The sequence below is a fragment of the Triticum dicoccoides genome, chromosome 6A (assembly GCF_002162155.2).
Source record: "Triticum dicoccoides isolate Atlit2015 ecotype Zavitan chromosome 6A, WEW_v2.0, whole genome shotgun sequence".
NCBI lineage: Eukaryota > Viridiplantae > Streptophyta > Magnoliopsida > Poales > Poaceae > Triticum > Triticum dicoccoides.
Window position 1 is genome coordinate 70,819,356 of NC_041390.1, and position 9,904 is coordinate 70,829,259.

General features: G+C 48.8%; 2 protein-coding genes across 2 annotated transcripts in view; one reads left to right on the top strand and one right to left on the bottom strand.

The window, feature by feature from the left end:
* Positions 1-1,624: 1,624 nt before the first annotated feature.
* Positions 1,625-4,569, top strand: LOC119315027 (chloride channel protein CLC-b-like). Its single transcript, XM_037589694.1, has 4 exons — positions 1,625-1,874; positions 1,948-2,326; positions 2,423-4,090; positions 4,181-4,569. The coding sequence occupies exons 1-4, from the start codon at positions 1,684-1,686 to the stop codon at positions 4,277-4,279; spliced, it is 2,337 nt and encodes a 778-aa protein (XP_037445591.1). The 5' UTR covers positions 1,625-1,683; the 3' UTR covers positions 4,280-4,569.
* Positions 4,570-5,653: 1,084 nt separating this feature from the next.
* LOC119315030 (kinetochore protein NUF2 homolog) overlaps positions 5,654-9,904 on the bottom strand; it is a 4,815-nt gene continuing 564 nt past the window's right edge. Inside the window, exons 2-11 of the mRNA XM_037589695.1 lie at positions 9,576-9,885; positions 9,297-9,476; positions 8,073-8,162; positions 7,550-7,657; positions 7,202-7,255; positions 6,995-7,109; positions 6,741-6,898; positions 6,364-6,459; positions 6,199-6,257; positions 5,654-6,012 (exon numbers count right to left, since the gene is read on the bottom strand). Of these exons, the coding sequence (XP_037445592.1) occupies positions 5,898-6,012; positions 6,199-6,257; positions 6,364-6,459; positions 6,741-6,898; positions 6,995-7,109; positions 7,202-7,255; positions 7,550-7,657; positions 8,073-8,162; positions 9,297-9,476; positions 9,576-9,885 (1,285 nt within the window). The 3' untranslated portion in view covers positions 5,654-5,897. The remainder of the gene's footprint in view (positions 6,013-6,198; positions 6,258-6,363; positions 6,460-6,740; positions 6,899-6,994; positions 7,110-7,201; positions 7,256-7,549; positions 7,658-8,072; positions 8,163-9,296; positions 9,477-9,575; positions 9,886-9,904) is intronic.

Sequence of the window (9,904 nt, forward strand, 5' to 3'; positions counted from 1 at the left end):
TGTCCCCGACGGACGACCAGATAAGGAGAAGGGCGCGTGTTTCGTCTGTCTGCACGCTATCCATTTTGACGCAAACGCGGTCCAAATTTGGACAAGGAATGGGGCGAAAGCGGACAAAAAAAAAGGACGTTTGTCCGTTTGCTCCCACGTGTTGGGTCGCGATTTCTCTTCGATTAACCCCAAACGGACGCGGCCGAACCATTTGGGGTCATGCGTTGGAGTTGGCCTAACGAGAACATAATCCTTGAGCAGGATTTACCCATTTTAATTGTTCAATAGTGACGCCTATATATAGGCACGGAAAATCATCCTTGAACTAGACGATGGGATTTACCCATTCTAATTGTTCAATAATGTGCTTATTTATAGGGAGAGCACATCATCCTTGAACCAAACAATGGGACTTGCCCATTTTAATTGTTCGATAATTATACTTACTTATAAGGACTTACCCATTCTAATTGTTCAATAATTATGCTTATTTATAGGGAGAGAACATCGTCCTTGAACCAAACAATATGACATACCCATTTTAATTGTTCAACAGTGATGCCTATTCATATGTGGAGAACATGATCCTTGAACCAAACAATGAGAACTGCCCATTTTAATCGTTCAACAGTGATGCTTGGCCTCTCCCAGTGCACAAGTGATTAGACAAGCACACCTCTTGGGCATTGGAAGGGTTTTGTCCGTGGAATCCAACGGACAGTAGCCAGCTGAATTCCTTGGAATCTACTAGGCGATTTACGTAATTTGACACACGAGCAGCTAGTGAGAATTTGTCCGGCACTGAGAGGCAGAGAATAGACAGCCAGCCACTAGCTCAATTGCTGATGGCATGGACCATCTAGTAATAATTAACCAAATGCGCCCGTCTGAGAGCGAGAGGCCCCTCTGTCCTCTGAACCTGTCGCAGACAATATCGACACAGATGCAGACAAAGAGCCTATGCCTTTTGTTGGCGCCCATGAGGCCATGAGATGGTTCCATACATCCACTCCACGCCATCCTATTCGTCCATGACAATAAAATTGTTCCACGCCATCCTATTCGTCCATGACAATAAAATTGTTTACAAGTGGACGCCGAATGAGCTGTGTGCATTGCACTCTTCTGAAAAGGTAATGGAAGGGCCTTGCTCGCTCCCCAAAAGGCATGGCCTCTCGAGGGCAGGGATCGGTTCTTCAGATTAGTATTGTTTCACTTTCCATGGAATAGTTCTTCAGATTAGTATTGTTTCTCTTTTCATGGGAAAGTTCTTCAGATCAGTGTGATTGGTCGGCCGTACATACAGAATGAAAAGTACCCGTATATAAATGTCAATTATGTAGAAAATACAAAAATACAGTAAATTATTTGATCCAGTTTTCATTGACAAAGCACTGAGAAATTTTCATGCAAAATGAAGCCACATAATAATCATATGAGAACCAGTAGTGTACATTGATAAGGTCCAAATATAAGAGGTCGGCACCACAATCATATAAGAACCGGTTTATAAATTGATAAGGTCCAAATATATCGCCCGGTAAAACGATAACTCGAACGAGAGATTTCTCCCATTATATAAGAGCGCATTTGCAAGCCAGATGAGAGCGAACTGAAGCCAAAATACATCACCTCTCCCATCCTTCAGTTGAAGAAGCAGAGCCACCAAACTCTCTTGTTGCAGGGACAGGCATGGAGGAAGAGACGGCTACCACGGCCGGACGGAAACACGATGACGGCGTCGACTCGGAGGATCCAGGGAGCGCCGGCAATGGCATCAGCTCGCTGGAGCAGCCCCTGCTGAAGAAAAGCAACACCCTGACGGCCAACCACCTCGCCATGGTCGGCGCCAAGGTCTCGCACATCGAGAGCCTCGACTACGAGTGAGTACTCCGTCCGTCAAACGCCCGATCCTCGGATGCCAGTTTCGTGAACTGAGCATGGCGTGGCCTGCAGGATCATCGAGAACGACCTCTTCAAGCACGACTGGAGGAGCCGGTCCACCGTGGAGGTGCTGCAGTACGTGTTCCTCAAGTGGGCGCTGGCGTTCCTGGTGGGGCTCCTCACCGGCGTCATCGCGTCGCTCATCAACCTCGCCATCGAGAACATCTCCGGCGTCAAGATGCTCCACATGGTCCGGCTCGTCCGGGACAAGAGGTACTGGGCCGGCTTCTTCTACTTCTCCGGCTTCAACCTGGCGCTCACGTTCGTCGCCGCCGTGCTCTGCGTCGTCTTCGCCCCCACCGCCGCCGGCCCCGGCATCCCCGAGATCAAGGCCTACCTCAACGGCGTCGACACGCCCAACATGTTCGGCGCGCCGCAGCTCATTGTCAAGGTAGCTTTTTATTTCTTTCTTCTTCCGCCTGAATCTGAACGAAATGCGTGACGTGACGTGATGGATGGATGATGGATTCTGTCATACGCTGGCCAGATCATAGGCAGCATCTGCGCGGTGGCGTCGGGGCTGGACCTCGGCAAGGAAGGCCCGCTGGTGCACATCGGCGCGTGCCTCGCCAACCTGCTCAGCCAGGGCGGCTCCGGCCGGTTCCGCCTCCGCTGGAAGTGGCTGCGCTTCTTCAACAACGACCGCGACCGGCGCGACCTCATCACCTGCGGTGCGTCGTCCGGCGTGTGCGCGGCGTTCCGGTCGCCCGTGGGCGGCGTGCTGTTCGCGCTCGAGGAGGTGGCCACCTGGTGGCGGAGCGCGCTGCTGTGGCGCACCTTCTTCAGCACGGCCACCGTGGTGGTGGTGCTGCGGGGCTTCATCGAGGTGTGCCGCGGCGGGCGGTGCGGCCTCTTCGGCGCGGGCGGGCTCATCATCTTCGACGTCGGCGACGTCACCGTCCGCTACCGCCTGGGCGACCTCCTCCTCGTCACGCTCGTCGGCGTCATGGGCGGCGTCCTCGGCGCGCTCTACAACCACGTCCTCCACATGGTGCTCCGCCTCTACAACCTCATCAACGACAAGGGCCGGACGGCGAAGCAGGCGCTGGCGCTGGCCGTGTGCGCGTTCACGTCGGTGGGGCTGTACGTGCTCCCCTTCGCCGTGCCGTGCACGCCGTGCGACCCGGCGTTCGGCGCCGCGTGCCCGGCCACCGGGAGGAGCGGCAACTTCAAGCAGTTCAACTGCCCCGCCGGGCAGTACAACGACCTGGCCACCCTCCTGCACGCCACCAACGTGGACGCCACCCGCAACATCTTCTCCACGGGCACCCCCGGCGAGTTCCGGCTGGACTCCCTGCTCATCTTCTTCGCCATCTACTGCGTGCTGGGGCTCTTCACCTTCGGCATCGCCGTGCCGTCGGGGCTCTTCCTCCCCATCATCCTCATGGGCGCCGCCTACGGCCGCATCGTGGCGCTCGTGCTCCAGAGCGCGGTGGCGGCGAGCATCGACCACGGGCTCTACGCCGTGCTCGGCGCCGCGGCGCTCATGTCGGGCTCCATGAGGATGACCGTCTCGCTCTGCGTCATCTTCCTGGAGCTCACCAACAACCTCACCCTGCTGCCCATGACCATGTTCGTGCTGCTCATCGCCAAGACCGTCGGCGACGCCTTCAACCCCAGCATCTACGAGATCATCCTGGACCTCAAGGGCCTTCCCTTCCTAGAACCCAAGCCAGAGCCATGGATGAAGGACCTCACCGTGGGCGAGCTCGCCGCCGCCAAGCCGCGCACCATCAGCCTCCAGGTGGTCGAGAAGGTGTCGACCGTCCTGGAGGTGCTGCGGAACACCGGCCACAACGGGTTCCCGGTGGTGGACCGGCCGCGGCCCGGGCTGTCGGAGCTGCACGGGCTGGTCCTCCGGGCGCACCTCGTGGCCGTGCTGAGGAAGCGGTGGTTCCTTTTGGAGAAGAGGAGGACGGAGGAGTGGGAGGCCAGGGAGCGGTTCTCGTCGGTGGAGCTCGCCGACAAGAACTGCAAGATGGACGACCTGGAGCTGACGCCGGAGGAGCTGGAGATGTACATCGACCTCCACCCGTTCACCAACACGACGCCCTACACCGTGGTGGAGACCATGTCGGTGGCCAAGGCCGTGGTGCTCTTCCGCTCCGTCGCGCTCCGGCACATGCTCATCATGCCCAAGTACCAGGGCCCCGAGGTGAGTCCAGTCGGCTCCAATGGCTTTCCAAGCATCGACACCTTGTTCTTGCACATTTGAATTTGATGGTGGATTGATTTTGGCGTGCAGATATCTCCGCTTGTGGGGATCTTGACGAGGCAGGATCTGCGGGCGCACAACATCCTCGGCGCGTTTCCTCACCTGGCGAAGAAGAGCAAGGCACACTGAAGCTGAAAGCTACTAGCACCATTTTTGAGAATCTGGATTGCTAAATCTCAGTTGATTGAGACTTGTCTCAGTCCATGCTATATTCGTGAGATCTTATGTGAAGATCTGTGCAAACAGTTTTTTTTGTGTCATTTGAATGAGACTTGATTAAATCTTAGTTGACTAAAATTTAGCCGCACGCTTTGGGAGTTATTACTGTCAACATGTTTCCTGTCTTGAAGCATGAGAACATTGACTCACTTGTCTCACTTGATATTAGACGGGACACTCAGAGATTCTTTCTTTTCTTCCTTCTTTTTCTTTCTGGTTCATGATTTGTTTGCTTTGTTGCCCATGTAAAATCACGCGTACACGTGTCCAATACACACTCATGATGCAATAAGCAGTTCTTAAAAATGTTTCAGCATCTCCGCAAAAAAAAATGTTTCAGCAAGAATTGGAAAGCGAGAAGTCCCAACTTTTTGTATGAGTTTTTCGATTGTGTCATCTTTTTGGCGCCTCTGTTGGATTTCATTATCAGCATTGACATCCACCTACGAACACGGGATTGTGCGTGCATACGCACAATTGTTTAAACTGCATATGCTGGAAAGAACATTCAAAAATAGTTTTCGATCTTGCTTGGACCAACGGAGTGTGGGGTTGGTTCCCACCTATTCCCTATTTCCCTTAATTCCCAGATAGGTGGCATATAAACAAGTTAAAAAAAGTTAATTATATTAAATTAATCAAATATATAGAAGAAAATATCAAGGACTGCAAAACATGTAGAAGAAATATAAAGATCTACAAAACAGAATGTGGTGTTGGTCCCAAGGCGACGGTATTGCCCTTCTTGCCGTGGCATTACTCCAAGCTTCGAGAAGAGCGAGCTGTTGATGATGGTGCAGTGGTCGTCTCTCGTCGACTATATGGAGTGGTGACACGATGACGATGATAGAAATGGGGGTTGGCGTTGGTTTTAGTCTGCGACGCCGCACCGAAAGGGTTTCACTTTTGCCATGGCAATGACAAGCATCAATATCAGGTTTCAATTGTATCAATATGAGAAGAAAGCAATTGTATCAGACGACAAGTCACAACCGAACAAAAAAACAAATGCACCATATATTTACCAGTTTAGCTACTTGTAAGTCGTCTGGAAATAGTTTTTGGGTCAATCGAAAGGAGCCGCTGGAGAGAAGGAAGAAGCTAATGCCGGCTCGCCGAAGATGCCCTCTGGAAAAAAAATAGTCATAGCTGGGCTGCTGGGGTTAGAGGTATGGCCAAGGGCGGCGATTGGGGGAAGGGCGGGGCGGCGAGGTAGGTGCGGGAGCGCCACTAGCCGCAGGCGGTGGCACGCAGTTAGGCCGGTGGTAGATCAACAGTTTGAGGTAGAAGATGAACAGTGAAACCATTTCAGAGGTTGAAGAAGCTGATATGGCCATCATCTTACATGCAATGGCTCATAACGATCGACTGACCCAAATTTGTTTTTCACTCACCTGACACCTAGCCAGCCCCTATATTTACATAACATCAGCACGTAGTTTTTGGTTATCCTAATCAATGCCTAAGCCTGCAACACACCAGCGCATAATTCAGTTATAGGCACTGGAATAAAAGGAACAGCAGCTCATCAAGTCCTTCTCCTAGCCCTTGACTTCTTGCTCGTTGTACTGGATCTGGGCGTGGCTTTTGTTGCAACAGCGGCAGACGGATCGGGAGCAGAGGCGCATTCGCCTGCCAGTTGCCTGCACATTTGGAAACAATGAAACAAATCATCTGATCAGAAATTCTCGGCTGCTAGTCTGCATTATCAAACAGGTAGATATCGGCTTGGCCGATATTCAGTTCGGCTTCTGGTCACAGGTCAGGTGCTTTCATTCAATGCAGGAAAAATGTTTAGATGGCCTCGAAAGCTCGGCCGGTGGTCTAACCTGCCGACCTCCTCAACCCGCTCTAAGAAAGGGTCGACACTATCCATGTAGGTGTTAAACTGCAGAAAGAACCAATATGTTAGCGGTTATAGATACATTTGAAATGAAGCATGCTTTATTGATGGTTTTACGAAGCAGTCTTCTAACTCAGTTACTCAGACATACCGCCTTCACAATGTTGTTGAATTTTGCGTGAATTTTCTGCTGTTGTGCTGTGGCACTGGTCCTTGCAGAAGCAGTTTCAGAACATAGCTTCGAAGCCTACGTGGTGACATAACGAAATGCAATATGTCAGCTATTTATGGACGGAAAAAAAGATACAATTAACAAAAAAAGCAACTAAATCTGCAGGCTTTAACAGTCAAAGAGATTGAGAGCTAGTATCGTGTTTCTGTACGAACAGTGGCAATAGATACTAATAAGGCCTCAAAAGAATCACCATAGGACGTGGTACATGCAAACACCAAAATTAACGACCTTTTCCCATTTTAAAAGGATATTAAAGTTCAAACAAGCCATAACTGCAGAATAAAGAACATCACCTTCGCGATCATTGCCTCTACTTTCTTTTCTCTAGGTTCAAGGCACTGCAATTTAACCTCAGTCTCGGAGCTCAAAGCGCCCAGCTTCTGATTTTCATCTGCTATTATTTGATTCCTTTCTTTCACTTTTGCCTTGAGACGCTCCTCCATTTCATGTACTGGTTGGAAGGGATTCATGGAACAATGTGAGGGAAACAGTAACTCTTAGAAAGGGAGGAACATATAAAATATATTTTACAAACTAGAAATATAACCTTTTCCTTTCCACTCAACAATCTGTGCTTCAAAGGACATAACTGAGACACTTTCATCATTAAGCTTAGCCTTACGAGTTTTGACTTCCTTTTCAACTGTTTTAGCAGCAGCAAGCTAGCAGCAACAGAAAGTAGAAGAGTTAGCCCGGTCTCATCATTCAATCAATTCAGCTACAGAAATCAACCATGCTTTGCAGCTATTCTTACCTGTTCATGTACATCCTGGATTTTAGAGTGTTGCTTCACCAGTTTTTCATGAGCCTGCGATATGGAGATACTTTAAGATGCAATCACAGGGTATCAACTGGTGAAGCATAAGTAGGAACAAGTGCCATTCCGATACAAGCTAGCACCACCACCAGCTGTAACAGACGGAATCCAAAATATCGCAGATTATCATACAAGGAAACTAAATTGTCCTGGGAGATACATATGTAGCTGATGTTTTTCTTAATCAAATTTCATGGAAGTCTGAAATCAATTGTCACGGCCAATGTTTGAAGTAAAACAACTTCTGGAATTGGCATATTCTGATGAAAAGTGGAACTGGAATACCTTATTGCGTATCTCCAAAGTGCCAGTTTTCTCTTGAGCATTTTGTGTTGCTATTTTCTCAGACTCCTTCAACTTAGCACGGGCTGATTTCTTCTCTTCCAAGGCCCTCTTTAATACGAAATAAAATCCACAATCAGGTATGCAAGCTTACACAGATCCCTTATGATGATTAAATTCAGTAAATCACAGGTAGCAAGTCAAATAATAGGAGTCCAGCCCCTCCACAACCCAAATTGCATGGAAAAATTAACATAGCAATTTCCGGTCAACCAGGACGTTTATGCAGATATGCAGTTACCTAGTACTAGGCAGGTTATGCAGATATGCATGGAAAAATTAAAGTAGCAGGTCAACCAGGCCGTTTATGCAGATATGCAGTCACCTAGTACTAGGCAGATTAAAAGACCAGGTATAGATAATTTATCGTATAGTCACAACATCAGGTCACTGGACAAACATCATATACCAAACTTCCGAACCTTACCTGCTACTACAAATAAATAAAAAATGAAAAAGGTCTCACCTGAACCTTCTCTGGGGACTTTACTAACTTGGACCTCAATTTGGAGTTTTCTTGGGCATGTTTAGTCAACTCAAAATCAGCCTGGGTTATCTGCAACATGAAACATAGATGCAACAAATATACATTATGCAGTGAGCTGTTGTTTTTCCGCAGAATATCAAACAATCAGCTTAAATTGGCAGCAATATATCAGATGTTCAATATCCTCACAAGCAGATGTCAAGACTCAGAGTAAATGGTGAATATAAAAGTAATTTAAACAGATTGTGCACAGAGTTCACTTTTCAGATGGTAAATTGTAGATACCCTGGTCCTATGTGGGCTGGAGCACTTCTACCCTACGAAGGGTGAATGGAGCTTATGGCTTCTCAAAGTTAAGATGGAACAGGAGATGTGTTAGGTAGGGCCAATAGCTCCTGGTTTAGTGAAATCTGTGGCCCTATAGATAAATATAGTGCTTAATGTTGCAAGTTATAACCAATCACAGTTAATGCACCTTGTTCTGATTAGGGCTCATACTTTTTCAAGCTAGTTTGAGCTCCAATTTAGTTTGATTCGGCAGATGAGCAGGTCTCCTGTTTCAGGTTTCAAAAAGGATGCTAGGAGAGCTCTGGGTTTATTGCATCAAAACCAGCTCAAGATTCATCTAGGAAGATACTTGGAGGCAAGGTTTTTGACCAAGTAGCTCTAGCTTTCATCTAGAATACCAGAATCGAAGACACGCCAAAGGCACAAGGCTCAATAGATTGCACCACAACTACACAAAGCTGTTTATATTTGACCTAATATGGTAATGTGTGAGGCATTTTAATCAGAAACTCATAGACCATGTAGCATGCTTGGCTCTCTGTATGGATTATACTTTCTTTGTAACTCATGATGCCAGAAATCCACAGAAAATAATTAGCTTTTTGGATGGAGAATGATACTACAGGAAGACATCATTCTAATTAACTTACTTGTATATATAGCTTTGAGAAATTTACAATGTACTGAATGGCTTTACAACGCTGTAAAATCATTATAAGACAGTTCAGAGCTGAAGTGGAGGTTCAAGTAGACCTATATGACGAATGAAATGTCACATACAAAACAAAAACTGCTAATCACATGTCGTGACGTGTTTTCAACCACATTGAACCTAACCATAGTATTAAAATAGAGTTTTGGACTCACGGAAGAAATAGAAGAAATCATGCTAACACAGGGCAGGAATCAGCACACCTTCATGTCGATCTCCTCTTTCTTGTCACTGATGGCTGCGGCTTTTGCTCGCAGGGCCAGTTGCTGCTTGTTGTAAACCTGAACTTTCTGCTGCAGAGCATTGACGTCCACTTCCAGCTGCTGGGCCATGGGCTCCTCCATCTGCTCCGCGAGCTCATGATCCGCGATCTCCTTCTGAACCTGCACGAGAGAAACGAGAACACAACTATAAGACTCGCTAGTCGCCCTGTGGGCATTTCCACGAACAGGAGAGCTGCATAGACTGCGAACAGGGAAGACCTGGGCGATCCTGGCCTTGAGCTCCAGGTCGCGCTCGTGGTAGTCGGAGGACTCGCTGACGATGGGCTGCAGGAGCTCCGTCTTGTCGTGCCTGTAGAGGAGGAAGTTGATGAGGGCGCTGAGGACCTCGACGACGCGGCGCGGCGTCGGGTGGGTGAAGTCGGCGAGCGTCAGGTCCCTGTAGTGGATGGACTCGAGGAAGGCCTGCGACTTGCTGTAGAGGCGCAGCAGCCGGATGGCCTCCTCGTGGTGCTCCGGGTTGTCCAGCACCTCCAGCTCGCTGAACCCTAGCTGCCCGCCCTCGCCGTCCCTGCGAAAATCCGGCCTGG